General features: G+C 46.8%; 1 protein-coding gene across 1 annotated transcript; it reads right to left on the bottom strand.

Annotated features, from left to right (window-relative positions):
• Positions 1 to 34: 34 nt before the first annotated feature.
• On the bottom strand, positions 35 to 16,426 carry PSME1 (proteasome activator subunit 1). Its single transcript, XM_081168187.1, has 11 exons — positions 16,118 to 16,426; positions 15,003 to 15,035; positions 14,224 to 14,286; positions 13,154 to 13,255; positions 10,750 to 10,813; positions 9,589 to 9,686; positions 8,173 to 8,241; positions 6,422 to 6,489; positions 1,846 to 1,900; positions 1,516 to 1,602; positions 35 to 309 (listed from the first exon to the last, which is right to left on the bottom strand). Exons 1-11 carry the CDS (start codon positions 16,154 to 16,156, stop codon positions 229 to 231), a joined length of 759 nt encoding a protein of 252 aa, XP_081024313.1. The 5' UTR covers positions 16,157 to 16,426; the 3' UTR covers positions 35 to 228.
• Positions 16,427 to 17,649: the final 1,223 nt, after the last annotated feature.

Below are 17,649 nucleotides of genomic sequence, written 5' to 3'. Positions count from 1 at the left end.
TAGTTTCATAACATAATAAATTAAAAAAAAACACTTGTCAAATTTAAAAACCTCTTTATTTCGAAAGTGAATGAAGCTGGTGGGCAGGAAGTTCCAGTTAACTGGATATCATTTAGAGCATTTAAATAACAACAAACCCAGAACAGCTTGTGTGAAATCAAGGCTGTTCTTGGTGAAAGGAGTTGTTGTTTTTTTCTTCTTCTTCCAGCCTGATACTGGAGAGTTGGCTTAGTAGATCATTCCTTTGTTGTCATCGCGAGGCTTCTTAATCTTCTCGAAGTTCTTCAGGGTGATGTCGTAGACCACAGCCTAGGAAGAAAGAGAGATATTTTGAAACCTAGTATTTGGGGGTGGGGGGCGAACAGCCTACTTCAGTCGCATGAGGCGCATAAAACTAAGAAGCAGCTGCATGAAGCTGAGGAGGACGTAGACTTTTGAGCACACGCACCCAAAAACTCCTTCCCCGCTAGCACATTCTCTGGATCCAGGAAAGCAGGTGCAACAGGAATTTGCTATACAGTGGACCCTCTGGATACGAATTAAATTTGTTTTGGGGGTCCATCCACAACCCGAAAAGTCCATAGGCAGAGGTGCTGCTTCTGCGCACGGCACAATTGAGCGCTTCTGCATACGCACGTGGCGAAACCCAGAACTTTTCATTTCTGGGTTTCCCATGTTCGTAACCCGAAAGTTACGTATCCAGAGCGGTACATAACTAGAGGGTCCACTGTATTGCAATTCTGTGTTTGTAAATAAATCACTAGACTCAAATTACCATTAACTCCAAAGTTAGCCACTGCAAAACCTTAACACGGAGCAAACGGGAGCACAACTTCATTGGAACTCAGAGTCGCAGGATGCGCCTGTCTTTTTAAAGAAATGTCATTTGTGGTACAGTCCATGGGACGCAGGTGGCGCTGTGGGTTAAACCAGAGCCTAGGACTTGCCGATCAGAAGGTTGGCAGTTCGAATCCCCGCGACGGGGTGAGCTCCCGTTGCTCGGTCCCTACTCCTGCCAACCTAGCAGTTCGAAAGCACGTCAAAGTGCAAGTAGATAAATAGGTACCACTCCGGCAGGAAGGTAAACGGCGTTTCCGTGCACTGCTCTGGTTCACCAGAAGCGGCTTAGTCATGCTGGCCACAGGACCCAGAAGCTGTACGCCGGCTCCCTCGGCCAATAAAGCGAGATGAGCGCCGCAACCCCAGAGTCGCTCCCGACTGGACCTAATAGTCAGTGGTCCCTTTACCTTTTTACCATGAGAGACGAGGACAAGAACGGGGCTGGAACTATTTGTGCTGAAGCCTGCCCAGACTTTTCGATGGAGACAGGTTGCGTGGAGAGCAGGCTAGCTGGTGCCTACTCACCTAGCGTGAGTCAGCCTGTACAATGAATCGAGCGTTGCACATTCACGTTCCTGTGCATCCTCTGCTTATTCCTTGGATATGGATGGGGAAAAGCCCGCAGCAACACAGATGCTCCCCTTTGCCCCATAGCCCCGCAGCGCCACCACTCACATAAATGTTTCTCAGCTCGTTGATCATGTATCGGATTTCGGCATATTCCGCCTCGTCGATTTCGTGCACGAGTTGGCGGTAGTCGCCCTGCGAGTGGCAGAGGAGGGAAAGTCAGCGCGAGAGATTCAGAGAACGTTCCCAAATACCAGTAGCGAGGGAGGGAAAGGGTGTTCTCGTGTGCTCAGGTCCTGCCCAAGGGTCTCCCGCAGGCTACTGTGAGGACACGAGTCTGGACTAGATGGGGCACTGGGCGGATCCCAACGGCCTCTTCCTACGTTACATAACCCTTGAGCTGTTCCTGCCACATGACTAAAGCAGGAAGGAACTTACCACGTGTGGACTTTTGGCTGCCTTTGATACTGCGTCGCCCCGTTCAGAGTAATACCTGGGAAACAGAAAGAAGGCAGAGCAGGAATGAGTTGATACAGATCATGGGGTAATACCACAGAGCCTAGGACTTGCGGATCAGAAGGTCAGCGGTTCGAATCCCCGCGACGGGGTGAGCTCCCGTTGCTCGGTCCCTGCTCCTGCCAACCTAGCAGTCAAAAGCACAACAGTGCAAGTAGATAAATAGGTACCGCTCCAGCGGGAAGGTAAACAGCGTTTCTGTGCGCTGCTCTGGTTCGCCAGTCATGCTGGCCACACGATCCTGAAGCTGTACGCCGGCTCCCTCAGCCAGTAAAGCGAGATGAGCGCCGCAACCCCAGAGTCGTCCGCAACTGGACCTAATGGTCAGGGGTCCCTTTACCTTTACCTATTGGGGGTCTGTAGCAGAGAAGAGACCCAAATATACACCCTTGACCTGCATAATCCACCACACTTGTTGCTTGCAGTGCTGACCCAGGAGAGAACTGGATCTGGCCAGAGGCCCAAAACCTTATCCCCACCCTACCCCCGCTTGCTGTGGACTATGGGTGCTGCAGTTTCCAGCAACTATTCTTCAGAAGTATCCTATTTCCCGCACGAGGTGGGATGGTTTGGGGGGGTTTTTTGCTCCAAAGATGCAGAAAAAGTCATCCCCTTTTGTTCGGCTGTTAACGGTGGCTTTCGATTCACCGACGGAAGTAAATTTCAATTTACTGCCTTATGAGTGCGGTAGGAAATCTCCACCCCCCCTCCCCAGAACTGACCAACTGCAAGAGAGGCCAAATTTCACAGGTCACCTTCCCTGCCCTGAAGCCCGGATCACTTTTCAGGTCTCCTTTAAGTCCTCCCCGTCCTGATCCTCAGGCCTTTCTAGGTCATATGTTATCAATCTCCCAAAATCGCAAGCTCAGGGCAACCTCGCCTCCCGAAGGCAAAACCACCGCTTTTCAATTTGCTATGCTAAATCAGCGGATGGAACGAAGAGAATTTGCAGAGAAAGGGCACACAAGGGAAATTCATCGTTCCCTTTTTAAAGGTAACAAAGAATGGCGGAGTGACAGGAATCAGGAGGACTTTTGGGGGGGGTGAAAAAAATTATACTTACTCGAAATTAACATGTACGTGACAAAAAAAACCCCCACCCCCCAGGACAAGAAACGCAAATGGACTGACCAAAATCCCTCCCCCCCCCGACAACTTGGTGCAATTTTCCATCACAGCACCTTTTTCCAAAAACCAATGATCTGAAACACCTGTTTATACAACCCGTTTCCCTGTGGTTTGACAGCGCACAGCTCTAGATGTGAGTGAGAGGGAGGTGGCACCCGTGAAAAGGCTTGGGGGGAGGAGAGAAAGTTAGCGAGGGGGGTGGAAAGCCAAACAGGTGGGAACTTTCAATTAAAACTTTTCAAATCGGCACGCTAGGGAGCACCGAAAGATTTCTGTTGCTTCTCGGGTCTCAAACGAAAAACCTCAATTATGCATTGCAAGGATTGTCCGCAGCCTTGTGACCTAGATTTTGAATTAACGAGTTCTGGGTGTGTTCGCATCCACGCTCTCCGTGCTCGCTCACACCCCTGCTGAGCAACCAACCAATTTAGGGCATCCATGCAAAGTCCACAGTGCGAGTTCTCAGCCGCTCCCACATTTACAGGCTGAGTTCACCTTTGCTTTCTCTGCCCAACTGCCAGGAAGCTGCTCAGCTCCACAGCAATTAGCTGCATCCAATACACGCTACGTTTAAATCACAATCTCTCGCCACACCCCCCCCCCAACCACCAGCACCTGGGAACTATAGTGTACCCCTCGGAGCACTACAATTCCCAGCAGCCTTAACAAACTGCAAACTAGGAGCAGGGCAGATGGCCCCCAATTCAGTCCTCAACATCTCCAGTTGAAATGAACATCAGAAGACGGGAAAGGTTTCTGCGTAAGACCCCGGCGAACAGATGAAGGTGGCTTCATCTGAACATTTCGGTCATTTTATACATAGCAAAACAAGGTCAGCGTTTTAGGCCTGGCAAGAGCAGCCAAGATGCCGCCTCGTTTTCCGGCACAGCTTTCCCGTCTTCCGGAAGGGCAGGCAGAAATCCAACACGTGAAGCTTTCCCCACTGCAACACACACACACACACACACAGAGAGAGAGAGAGAGAGAGAGAGAGAGTGTACCATAAAATACTGTATTTTTTGCTCTATAAGACTCACTTTTTCCCTCCAAAAAAGTAAGGGGAAATGTGTGTGCGTCTTATGGAGCGAATGCAGGCTGCGCAGTTATTACAGAAGCCAGAACAGCAAGAGGGGTTGCTGCTTTCACTGCGCAGCGATCCCTGTTGCTGTTCTGGCCTCTGGGATTCAGAATATTTTTTTTCTTGTTTTCCTCCTCCAAAAACTAGGTGCGTCTTATAGAGCAAAAAATACGGTAACTAGCAAAAGGATGGGTTTTCGCCCTTTGTGAAGCCCTGTGTGTGAGATGGAAAGAGTTGCCTCCTCTTCTCCTCCCCACAAGCACCTCCTTAAGGACCGGCTGTTGCTTGGAGGACCCGATTCACCTGGGAGGGTCCTGTGCAATCTTTGGATCTCGGGTCAGGGAGCTTAAGCTGCGTGGAAGAGGAATTAAGTTTCTTCTGAAGCGCCACTCCATTCATCAGAGGGGGAGGGAAGGAGGAAGCCAACTTGCCTCAACTCAGCAGTAAAATGAGTTCCCCCAGCGAGCCTCTTTAGCTGGCCCAGGCAGCTGACCTGTGTGGCCTGCTTTCAATTGATAATCTTATTATTTATTACAATACGCTCAGAGGTTTTACTACAACCGAGCAGTATATAAATGCTGTTCAATAAGAAGCTAATGAGAACCTGGTGGATCCATCAATTTGTTCAATCCCCTTTTTAAGCCATCCATTTTGGCAGCCACCGTTGATTCTTGTGGCAGGGAGTTCCGCAGTTTAACTACACCCTGCGTGAATAAGTCCTTTCTTTAATCTGCCCCCAAACTTCCAACACTCAGCTTGATTGGCTGTCCAAGATTTCTAGCCATATTGGGGAGGGGGATTTCCCCCTATCTACTTTTTGTATCCCATGCATAATCTTACAAGCCATCTCTTACATTTTCCTCAAACTTAAAAAGACCCCAAATACTGCAACCTATCCTCCTAGGGGAATCAATCTGTCCCCTTGCTGATAATAAAGAAATAAATCAGTCCCTCTTAGGTCTAGGATGTGAGGGGAGTTTTAGCCTGAAACATATATATAGGAAGTACAACATTCTATGGTCTATGGTTTGTGTGTGTGGTTTGGGAGCTGCATGGTCAGGGAAAATACTATGCCATCCAGGGCTGTAAAGACTGCGGAGAGAATAATTGGGTGCACTCTTCCCACCTTGGATCAAATCTATGCTTCCAGGTGCCATAAGAAAGCTGCAGAGATGCGCACCCCGGAAATGATCTCTTTCAGCTTCTGCCTTCTGGAAGAAGGGATAGGATTATAAAGACTAGGACTAGCCGCCTGAGAAACAGGTTCTACCCAAATGTGATTTTGGTTTTAAACGCAGTGTAAGGTAGTCTCTATGGGAGTATATTGTATTTAATTATAGGGTATCAGAGTTTTTAGGGGGCTAACTAGGCTGGGATAGCAGGCGGCTTGGTTTTTGAATGTCTGGTGTAGATTTTTTCAATTTCGTTGTTCTGTATGGGACAATGACAATAAAGATTATCGTATCGTCCACCCTTGTTTTAAAAGCATTTTAAAAAAGCGTTACGAATGTTCTGCAGCTATGAATTTTGCGACCGTGTGGATGAAGGTACGTTGTATTCTTGCCTTCCTTGTCCTAGACTACTGGCCAAGGCTGATGGAACTTGTAGTCCTAAACTTCAGACAAGCACCAGCAGCCCGTGTGGTGTTGTGGTTTGAGCAGGCTTCCTCAACCTCAGCCCTCCAGATGTTTTGAGACTACAATTCCCATCATCCCTGACCACTGGTCCTGCTAGCTAGGGATCATGGGAGTTGTAGGCCAAAAACATCTGGAGGGCCGAGGTTGAGGAAGCCTGGGTTAGTGTGTCTGACCAGGACCTGGGAGACCAGGGTTCGAATCCCCACTCAGCCATGAAGAAGAAGAAGAAGAGTTTGGATTTGATATCCCGCTTTATCACTACCCTAAGGAGTCTCAAAGCGGCTCACATTCTCCTTTCCCTTCCTCCCCCACAACAAACACTCTGTGGGGTGAGTGGGGCTGAGAGACTTCAGAGAAGTGTGACTGGCCCAAGATCACCCAGAAGCTGAATGTGGAGGAGCGGAGACACGAACCCGGTTCCCCAGATTACGAGTCCACCGCTCTGAACCACTACACCACACTAGCTCTCACGGGGTGAACTTGGGCCACTCACAGCCTCTCAGTCTACCTCGCTGGGTTGTTGTGTGGATTGAGTGAGGAGCTCTTTGGAGAAAATTCACCAAATTTCCCTCTTCCTCAGTATTTTTCCCCTTTTAAACCAAATATAGGGAAAAGGGGAAGTTGGAAGTGCTTCTGCCTCCCATTTCAGACTCACTTGGCAATCTGAGTCTGGAAAGTTTCCAGCTTGGTCCGAGCGGAGGTCAGCAGTTCGTACACTTTTTCCTGGAAGAGGAGAGAAAGACGAGGGTTATAACGCAGGAAGTTCCCAGTGCGATGACAGGGTCCAAGGAAAAGGGAACGGGAAACATGGCGAGCAAGCCTTGGCTGAACAAGAATAATTTCTGGGCCCAAAACAGATTGACTGTCTACGTGACATCTCTGCTAGCAAAGGGACTCTTCTTAATCCCGGGTGTAGCTGCAGTTAAGCAGAAGAAGAAGAGGAGTTTGGATTTGATATCCCGCCTTTCACTCCCTTTAAGGAGTCTCAAAGCGGCTAACATTCTCCTTTCCCTTCCTCCCCCACAACAAACACTCTGTGAGGTGAGTGGGGCTGAGAGACTTCAAAGAAGTGTGACTGGCCCAAGGTCACCCAGCAGCTGCAGGTGGAGGAGCGGGGAATCGAACCCGGTTCCCCAGATTACGAGTCTACCGCTCTTAACCACTACACCACACTGGCTAACGGACAAGGAGGGCAGTGCACTCTGCACATGCTCGGTGGCACACACCACCGCTTTCAGATTCTCCCACTGATCTCTTTGGGTACGTGGTCACCAAATGCCAGCTCTCTGGATAGTGCAGAAGATGAGTTGGATCATTTTTTCCTATGAAGGAAAATCATTTGGGGGCTGAACTCCCTAGCAGGTAGAGTCAGAGCCAGTGGTGGGTGGAAGCAGAGCCGAAGGACGGCAGGGTCTCTTCCGCGCTCTCTCTTTTTCTGGACTTACGAATCAGGTGTGTCAAAGAGAGTCCCATGGCTCAATGCAATCCGGAGCCCCAAATCCCTCCACTTCTCTGGTTTAGAGGAAACTTTGATTGAGTTTCCACTGAAATGAGGCTGCATTTTAACATTGTATTTTAATCTTGTTTTTTAAGCTGTATTTCAATCAATTGTTTTTATATTTGGCGTGAGCCGCCCTGAGCCTGGTCTTGGCTGGGGAGGGCGGGGTATAAATAAATTTTATTATTATTATTATTATTATTATTATTATTATTATTATTATTATTAAATAATTTGGGGCGGCACTGCTGAGGTCTGCCACCAAAAACCCCATTCCATAGCTATACAGTGGTACCTCGGGTTACATACGCTTCAGGTTACATATCCTTCAGCTTACAGACTCCGCTAACCCAGAAATAGTGCTTCAGGTTAAGAACTTTGCTTCAGGATGAGAACAGAAATCGTGCTTCGGCAGCAGCAGGAGGCCCCATTAGCTAAAGTGGTGCTTCAGGTTAAGAATAGTTTCAGGTTAAGAACGGACCTCCGGAACAAATTAAGTACTTAACCCGAGGTACCACTGTACACCAGTGTGCCTATACTAAAACTAAGACCTGGTCGTATAACACTGAGGAGTTGCGAGATGTGCTAGAGGTAACATCCCATTGCGCTGAGAAAAGTCCGATAGGCCACACAAACGTAAGAACATCCTGTTCTCACAACAGCCAAACAGATTCCCGTTCTGTGAGACCCATAAGTGGGACCCAAAAACAAGAACGCTCTCCTCTTCTGCGGTTTCCAAAAACTGATCTTCAGAAGAATCATCATAATTATATTATTGGTACCCTGGCAGTCTTCTCCTCCATGGACCTGTCTATTCCTGTTACAACACTGTCAACAAATACACACACACACACACACACACAAAAGGTGTTCGGGGAGGGCTGGGAGACCTGTGGGCCAAAACTCACCTGGACAGCAACCCCGAAATTATTGCCGTCCTCAATGCGCGGGACCAGGAGTTGTAGCCACAGCGAGATCTGAGCAGAGAGGGAGGGAAGAGAGAATGAGACTCTTAATCTCTTTTTATATATATATATATACATTTTTATTAATTTTTTACCATATCAATTCCAGCAGTCATCTTATACAATGTTTTGGACTTCCGTCAACACCTTGATGATTTTTCGTTCTTTATCACTTATTCTGCGTTTTTAATTTCTATATTGCATTTAATAACTGATCATTCTTTTCATAGTCTTTCTTGTAATATTTCAGATAATCCACCTTACAAAACTTCTGGCAGACCTACTAGCATAGCCTGTTCATCACAGCTATTTTTCAAATAGTTCATATATTTACTCCAGTCCTCTAAGAATCTCTGATCCCGCAGGTTTCGAATCCTTCCTTGTTAATTTATCTAATTCTGCATAGTCCAGAGACTTATTATTATTATTATTATTATTATTATTATTATTATTATTATTATTATTACTATTTTAATAATTAAGGTTTAAGGTGCTGCTTTTGACCTTTAAAGCTCTTCACGGCCTAGGACCCTCGTACCTACGGGACCGCCTCTCCCGCTATGCCCCACGGAGAGCCTCAAGGTCCATATATAGCAACACCCTAGAGGTCCTGGGCCCTAAGGAAGTCAGATTAGCCTCAACCAGAGCCAGGGCCTTCTCAACACTGGCTCCTGCCTGGTGGAACGCTCTGCCTCATGAGACCAGGGCCCTGCAGGATCTGATTTCTTTCCGCAGGGCCTGTAAGACAGAGTTGTTCCGCCTGGCCTTTGGCTTGGAGCCCATTTGATTCCCTCCCCCTCTTTCTTTTTTCCTTTTTCCTTTCTCCTCCTGTGATGAGGCTGCATTTTAATATTCCAATATTTTAATTGTTGTATTTTAATCTTGTTTTTAAGTTGTATTCATTCAACTTGTTTTTATTATTGCTTGTTAGCCGCCCTGAGCCCAGCCTTGGCTGGGGAGGGCGGGGTATAAATAAAAATTATTATTATTATTATTATTATTATTATTTACTGAAGTTCTCACCCTGGGCCAGCAGGGGGTTACTGTAGACAGTTCAGGTCCACATATGCAAATAAGGGATTGAAAGTGACGTTCAGTGATTGGATAGTTTTAGAAAGTTGTTACAGTTGCATTGTAGCTGAGCTCTATATAAGCAGGCTGGCTGAACCCTTCAGTTCAGTTCTGTTCTGGCCTGTGAATAAACAAGAGCTGTTTGAAGAATCGCTGTGTTGTCTGATATGTTCACCCACAACTTAACAATTATTATTATTATTAGGCTGGATGACCCTTGGGGTCCCTTCCAACACTAAGCAGGGCGCTAAGTCTGGTTGTGAGACCCGTTTCCTCCGGACCCCTCACCAAGTTCAGCTTCTCCTTCGTGCCCTGGATTTCGGGCTTCACGCGGTTCAGCAGGGCGGTGATCTTCTCGTTGTGGCAAACTGGACCGCAGGGGGGTGCTGGGGGAGAAGAAGAGGAGGAGAACGTCAGAGGCGTCACACCCTCAAGGTGGCACATATGCCAACGGCCGCCATCTTAGAAGAGAGGAAAGCGTGCCAAGAAGGCCTCCTTTCTCAAGCAGTAGTAGAAGAGGCATTTCCCCTTGTGTAAAAAAGAAATGGGGTGTGCATAGCTCTTCTAAGATGGCTGCCAGCCATGAGTAATTGCATTTATTTATTTTTTAAATAACCTCGGTTAAATGGGACTGGGGGCAGGCCTACTCAGCTGGTAACTGTGGCTTGCGGCCAACCAAGTTCTCCACTGAAGTGAATGAAGCTATGTCAGCCAAGCCCATTCATTTCAATGGGTTGACTTGGATACAATCCAGACATCTTTCCTTAGGCTCATCTATCTTTTTTATTATTATTATTCTTTATTGATTAAAAATTTACATATCTATACAAACATTATGTGCTATCACTTTACATGAAGAAAAAGAAAATAGTAAATATTAGTAAATAGAAATATTTAGTAAATAGAATAGATAGTAAATAGGTAGTAAATAAAATAGGTATGAAATAGAAATTATATAAAGTAATTAAAAAAAGGAAAAGGGAAAAAATAAAGAAATAACAAAGCTACAAAATAAAAAAGAAGAAAAGACAAGATAACATGATTTACACAACAAAAGTGTTCATTCTTCCCATCCTTCTCATTATACTGTAATATAAACATTCTTTTTTATCCTTAACCTCATCTTTCAGCGGAGGCCTATTGTCCAAGGCCACCGCCTCTGTTTGATAAAATAGCAAATTTAATGAAGAAAATAAATTCAAAAACATTTCCCTCCGAGAGCTGCTATTTCCCAGAGTTCCCTGGGAAGGTGGGTTGACCGTGAAACTACAGTTCCCAGAATCCTTTGCGGCTGTTCAAAGTGGGGCGACACTGCTTTAAACGCGCAGTGCGGACGGGGCCTGGCTAGTAAAACAGCGCAGAATGCAGGTGGGACACCTCTCGCTCCCCATTTCCACGGAAGGGCTTCAAAATGTCTCCCTGCCAGACGTCACAGGGAACCCTGCGTACCTTTATCCTCGTCCTCTGATTTTTTCGATTCCTTCTCTTCCTTTTTGGAATCCTTCTCTTCTTTCTGCGCGGGAATAAAGGAACGCGATCACAAAATGCACAAGGGGAAGGCAGAAAGAGAGCCAAAGCATTGGAAGGGATCCCGAGGGTCATCCAGTCCAACCCCCTGCGACGCCGGAATCATTTGTCCGACACGGGATTCGAACCCGTGACCCCAAAGTTAAGAGACTTGCGCTGCACCGACTGAGCTACCCCAGCACAGAGGGGTGACTTTTTACAGCCTGAAGGCTACATTCCCTTGCAAGAAACGCCAGAGGTTGCAGGCTGACACGTTAAGAGCTGTACCAAACTGTCATGGCTCCCCTCCCAAAGAATTCTGGGATTTGTAGTCTGCTAAGGGCGCTGGGCACTGTTAGAAGACACGCCCCCCATTCCCCTCACAGAACTACAATTCCCAGAGTTCCTTGTGAAGAGCAACGGACTGGGAATTGCAGCTGTGCGTGGGAAACAGGAGTCGCTCAGCACCCTTAACAAACTACAACTCCCAGAATGCTTTGGGGGAAGCCATGGCTGTGATACCACAGTGCATGGTGCGAATGTGGCCACAGAAACTGAACTTCCTCCTTCTTTTTAGCAACAGAACGGAGAGAAAAGGTCCTTCTCCAGCCCATCACAGGTTGCGGAATCCGAACCCGTCACCCGCCAGTCCACAACTGTTTCCCTGTTGCCTGAGAGTTTACTGATTTCCTTGGGTGGAAGAAAGAAAAGGGAAAAGGAAATATATCCCTCTCTTTCTCAAGAACACGTCCCAACTGTAATGTTTGATGTATTGCAGTATTTTAATATTTTGTTGGAAGCTGCCCAGAGTGGCTGGGGAAGCCCAGCCAGATGGGCGGAGTATAAATAATAAATTATTATTATTATAAATTATTATAACTTCCCTTCTGATCGCCTGAACAGAGAATGACAGAGTTGGCAGAAGCAAAAAAATCTTAATTTAAGCCCAGCAACAAAGGGCATCTCACTAACACACACTAGAAGACACCCAAAGAAACTTAATTACAGGGATGGTTGATCTACCTAGAGATTATGCTCTTCGTGACAAAAGGAATGGGGAAGGCAGAGATATAAATACCCCCACAGCCCCTGGGGCAGGGAGGACTAAATTCAAAGCACTGCTTAGCAAGGAAGGAAGGAATTGCAGCTGTTAAGATCGGATCCTTCTAGTCCTCCGGGCAAGAGAGGAAGGTACGAATTAAAGGAGAGGCGTAATATTGAGGTCACCCACCCACAACCGCCCTCTCAACCGGGATAGTCCAGTTGCGCAAAAAATAAAATAAAATCTGGATGTGGGAAATGAGGGTGAAAATGGCGCCACCTCTGGAGATGAAGGATCGAGGTTGATTCGCCTCGCAGTGTCGTTGTGAGAGCAGCCTTAATGGGAGAGTTTGGAAAAACGAAGGCAGGAAGGCAAAAGTTTGAGGCACGTACCGTATTTTTTGCTCTATAAGACTCACTTTTCCCCTCCTAAAAAGTAAGGGGAAATGTGTGTGCGTCTTATGGAGCGAATGCAGGCTGCGCAGCTATCACAGAAGCCAGAACAGCAAGAGGGATTTCTGCTTTCGCTGCGCAGCGATCCCTCTTGCTGTTCTGGCTTCTGAGATTCAGAATTTTTTTTTTCTTGTTTTCCTCCTTCAAAAACTAGGTGTGTCTTGTGGTCTGGTGCGTCTTATAGAGCGAAAAATGCAGTAGGTTTCGAATGCGGCAAAAATACTGCACATGGAAAAAACTTCTGTGTATTTGCCGGGATCTGATCTGTTGCTGCCCCACAATCCCGAGGTCCAGACCCCCAGCCCAAATCATAGCTGTCAACTTACAGATTTGAAAATCAGGGACCAGCAGCCTCGAAAATAAGAGATCAGCAGCCAAAATAAGGGATTTTCTGAACACAGGTATGTTCAACTTCTGAGCCCCTCCGAGCCAAAGGCAGAAAGCCCAGCCAGCAGCCAAACGAAGACTCAAGCCGTGGTTCCCACAGCGCAGCAACCCGGCAAAGGGGATGCAGCAAGGGAAACCACTGTCACCTCTCCGCTGGGAAGCGCTGAGCAAAGGCAAGTCCCCAGGCAACGAACAATTTGATTGGCACAAGACATGCAAGCTCCACCCCCCAGTCGTTCTCAGACTCCTTATTGGGTGAGCAACGCAGCCAAGCAACACAGCTGGAGCCTCCCTCCTCCCTGGCCGGCAGGGAGGGAGGGAGAGGAGCTGCTTCCTTTGAAACCCGGGAAATTTAAGGGACATCATCAATAAGGAACAGCAGCGGGACACAGCGCTGGGATAAGGGACTTTCCCGCCAAATAAGGGATGGTTGACAGCTATGACCCAAATCCCCTGCCCCACTCACCTCCCGCTGCTTGCGACGCTCTTCGTCCTTTTTGGGGTCAGGGATAGGGATGTCCAACTCAACGCGGAGTGAAATCAGGTCCGAGACATTCAGTTCGGGGGACTGGGGGGGGGTGGGAGAAAGAGAGATGAAGAAACAGGCTTTGCAATTCCCCACTTCTCGTTGCTGCCCCCAACATCCGAGTCTTGGAGCGGGGTGTTTCTTACATATTACTATTTATTCTTATTATTTAATTTTTATTGATTTTAACATATAAATTATAAAATGTACCACAAAACTTATCACTTATACAATCTTTTTAGACTTCCATCAGCACCTCTGATTATCCACCGTTTTAACCACTTCTTATGCATTTCTTAACTTTATATTGCCTTTACATCTCTTAACAAATCATCCTTCCCCTTCTCCATTTTTGCAATACTTCCAATAATACTCCTCACAAAACTTTCTGTAGTCTTGATCTACAGGATGGGAATTTCAAAAGTATTTATAAGGCCTTGCATGCCATTTTTTTCTGGGTCCCTCCTCTCTCCTGCAGGTGAGGGTTGCAACAGATCAATAAAGATCAAAAATACTAGCTGCTTTGCTTCTCAATATTCTCTGCTTGGCCTCTGTTATTCTCTCCTACCAATAGGGAACCTATGTAAGGACTCTATATGGGCTCTTGGATACCCCATAAGGGAACAAGGGCAATTTTTGTTTGCAACAAAAGCATGTCTAGAATTGCAACCTGGAGTCCATTTAAGCCCCGCCTTTCAGTAGCAAGCATTCCTCCATTCAAAATATTAGTTGTGATCCCTTCATAAAATTGTAGAACATCATTCTAATTTTTTTCTTGTCTTCCCTCACATTGTTCCAATCAAAGCCCTTTAGATTTCAGAACTGTAGTGTCCCAAATCCCATTTGGTTCTCCCAAATCTTGGGGGGAAATCTCAGCTGATCATTTTGCGACAATTCCCTTCGCCTCCAGCAATTTCCTATTTTCCTTTTAAATGCTGGCTGCAGAAAACCATTTGCAACCCCCCCCCCCCCGCTGCCTGCATTCCAAAAACCCACAAGGAAGTTTTTACCTTGAGAAAATTACTGAGCTCCACAATCTTTTCTGGGAAGCGTCTGGCAACAAGTTCTTCAGCCTTGGGGAAGATAGAAGTTGTGGGGGAGTGAGAAAAAGGCTTTAGACAAGAGAAATATCGGAGGACAAGAGGAATGAAAACTCTGGTAGATTAAAAGAAAAGGGGGGAGGGAAACAGATGCACATTCGCACAACTGTCCAAAATAAAATAAAATGCAAAGAAAGCAGCTCCACTCTGTGGAGGCCTAAAATCTTAGCAGCAAAGCTTATATCCGGTATTATGGTGGCTGATCTCTGCTTACTCGAAAGGAACTAGAATCTTGTGCAGTTTTGTGGCAAAATCAAAAGCAGTATCGTTCGGAAACCGAAACGTACCAAAGATGGTTTTAGCTCCTTCTTCTGCTTTAATTCTATGTTAAACCACTGAAAATCAATTTAAAATGTTTTTTTTTAAAACTGGAATGTAAAATGAAAGATATGGCAGCGGCGGGGCTCAGAACTTGCCTAGAGGTTACACACTTTGAAACGGGAATGTGGCCCCCAAAATCCCAAGCGTGTGGGAATTGCACTCTGCACGTGCTCAGTGGCTAAATGAGGGGTTCAACCATGTCAGCAGAGAGGTAGGCACTGGGGCAGAGATCCAGTTTGGTTTAGCCTTGCCTATTCCCCTTCCTAAAGGAATAAGCTTTGGGGGTGCCTCTGTAGTAAAAGCCACAGGGTTTTGGGGGTGCTGGGGGGGAATAGTAAAGAAAAAAAAGATACTTGCGAGCCTCTTACCTGGGTACACAGCTCCTTCTTGAAGGAGTTCACCTGCACAGCGGAAAAAGAGAAAAAATGAAACTATGGATCAAAAAAATGTATAGTCAGGACAATGGCCAGACGCGTCTGGGCTCCACGCCAGGCCCTCTGGGGCAGCGTCACCCGATCTCCCTGCGCACCTGTTGGCCTCACCGCTCGGTCTGCCGCCTGACGAGGCAGAAAACAGGGTGCCGGGGAAATTTAAGGACTATTTGAATAAATATTGTAATATAAAAAATTAGAAATTACTTGAAAGAAACAAATCGGCCTAGGATTAAACGACGTTATAATTAAATAAATGGGATTTAGAATGTTCAGAAAAGTGAATAAGATGGTCTATAATTGGAAATTCCTTTAGTTAAAAATGATATTGGAAAGCTGCTACTTTTAATTACAAAGAAACGCAGAAGGGAGGGATTTGAGGAAGTCAACCGAGATGTTTACAAGGTTGGATTTGTGAAGAATTAAGTTTGTTGTTATTGTTTATCTGTTTATTGTTCCCTTTTTTTTTCCTTTTTCTGTTTTTGTGTATCATTTTGCTTTGTGGTTTGTGTTATCATTGTGGAAAATCTAATAACAAATTTATTTAAAAAGAAAATAAAAAAACAGGGTGCAGGTTTCCGTGCAGGTGCCAAGCACCCCCATCCAGACCAACCCACCTTTCCCCCTTCCTCCAAAGCTGCCGTCCTGCGTGTTGTTCCGGGACAGGACTCAAACGTCCTTCCCAATTCGGATTTTAAGTACCCCCAAATCTCTCCCCCCTGCGCTCCCCATTCCAGGCAACCCCCCTAGAGACCCCCCCCCCGTCTCCATTAGACAGGGCAAAGGTGTCATTGCCTAAGAAGGGCAGGTTAGAAACCCCAACTGAGAACTTTCTTTCTTCCCAGGCCTCCCCCGCAAAAAAAGCGAAAGTGAGGGGGACACCTGTTGGATTTCCGCCTGCCGCGTTCTGAAAAGCGACAGGAGGCTTCCTGCGGGCAGATTCTGCCTCTGCTCTTGTAGTCCCCCCTTAAAAAAAACACACCCCTAAAATTGAGACCCCCACAAACACACCAGCCTCTCCATGACCCCCCCCCCAAATTATTCCACTTTACCTTCGCCTCGCACTCCGGGGAAACCTCCAAAGTCGCCATGGCGTCGGGTTCAGGCTGCGCAAAACCGGAGTGGCGAGTGGCGGCTTTTGGGGTTGCAACAGCGAAGGGCCGAACCCCGAAAAAACCCCGGGAGGCGAAGTTGCAAAGTGGCGCGGGAGGCTGGGAGCGGCCGGGGCAAGTCACGCATCAAAGCGAAAATGAAAGGGAAGGGGAGGAGAGGAGAAATGGGGAGATGCAACCCGCGCGGAGGAGGAGGAGGCAGGGACTTCCCACGGCTGGAAGGGGAGGCGCGGGAGGGACCGCCAGGCAGCCATTCAACAGGGGCAGCTTCTCCTCCTGCCTGTTGCATCTCCGGCCCGGGGTTCAAAGAAACTCAGCTGGCAGGAAGGCTCGTTTTGGGGGAAGCCACCCTGATGGGCGGGGTATTGTTGTAAACAAAATCTGCCCTTTTTCCCTTATGGGGTATCCAAGAGCCCATATAGAGTCCTTACATAGGTTCCCTATTGGTAGGAGAAAATAACAGGGGCCAACCAGAGAATATTGAGAAGCAAAGCAGCTCGTAAGCCTGATCTTTATTGATCTGTTGCAACAGGGTGCTCCCCTCACCCGCAGGAGAGGAGGAGGGAGACCCAGAAAAATGGTGCGCAAGGCCTTATAAAGACTTTTGAAATTGCCACCCTGTAGATCAAGACCACCCCCAGAAACATCATACATACATCACAGAAGGGGTGTAACCTAAGACCACCCCTCAGATACATCGCACCTACGTCACAGAAAAGGCGTCTAAAACAGAAATTTGAATAAAAAAAATCCTTCCAGTAGCACCTTAAAGACCAACTAAGTTAGTTCTTGGTATGAGCTTTCGTTTGCATGCACACTTCTTCAGATACACTGAAACAGAAGTTGCCAGATCCTTCTATATAGTGAGAAGGTGGGGAGGGGTATTACTCAGAAGGGTGGTGGGAATGGGAGATTGGCAGATAGCTGAGATGAGCCTGTTGACGACTCTTAACAACTGCAATAGGTCTTACAGGAAAAGGCAAGGGGTGAGGAGGTGAGAAATGGTTTAGTCATGTATAGTGAGATAAGAATCCAATGTCTTTGTTCAGCCCAGGTTTTTCCATGGTTTTAAGTTTGGTAATGAGTTGTAATTCAGCAGCTTCTCTTTCCAGTCTGTTTCTGAAATTCCTTTGTAGTAAAACAGCTACTTTGAGATCTTGTATAGAATGTCCTGGGAGATTGAAGTGTTCTCCTACTGGTTTCTCTGTTCTGTGATTCTTGATGTCAGATTTATGTCCGTTTATTCTTTGGCGTAAGGTTTGGCCTGTTTGTCCAATATAGAGAGCTGAAGGACACTGTTGGCATTTGATGGCATACACAATGTTAGACGATGAGCAATTAAATAGTCCCGAGATGGTATGTGTGATGTTGTTGGGGCCAGTAATGGTGTTGTCCGGGTGTATGTGGCAGCAAAGTTGGCATCTGGGTTTTCCTGTAAGACCTATTACAGTCGTTAAGAGTCGTCAACAGGC

This window comes from Podarcis bocagei (genome assembly GCF_964188305.1).
Source record: "Podarcis bocagei genome assembly, chromosome: 13".
Classification (NCBI taxonomy): domain Eukaryota; kingdom Metazoa; phylum Chordata; class Lepidosauria; order Squamata; family Lacertidae; genus Podarcis; species Podarcis bocagei.
The sequence above is the reverse complement of the archived record's forward strand: the minus strand, read 5'-3'. Positions and strand labels throughout refer to the sequence as shown.

What these genes read in the sequence shown, in the direction of transcription:
- PSME1 (XM_081168187.1), bottom strand. Translation starts at nt 16,156, where the DNA reads ATGGCGACTTTGGAGGTTTCCCCGGAGTGCGAGGCGAAG. An exon ending in ATCAGAGGACGAGGATAAAG is followed by an intron (nt 9,687 to 10,749) that starts GTACGCAGGGTT and finishes CTTCTCCCCCAG; the next exon opens with CACCCCCCTGCGGTCCAGTT. An exon ending in CAGCCAAAAGTCCACACGTG is followed by an intron (nt 1,603 to 1,845) that starts GTAAGTTCCTTC and finishes TGCCACTCGCAG; the next exon opens with GGCGACTACCGCCAACTCGT.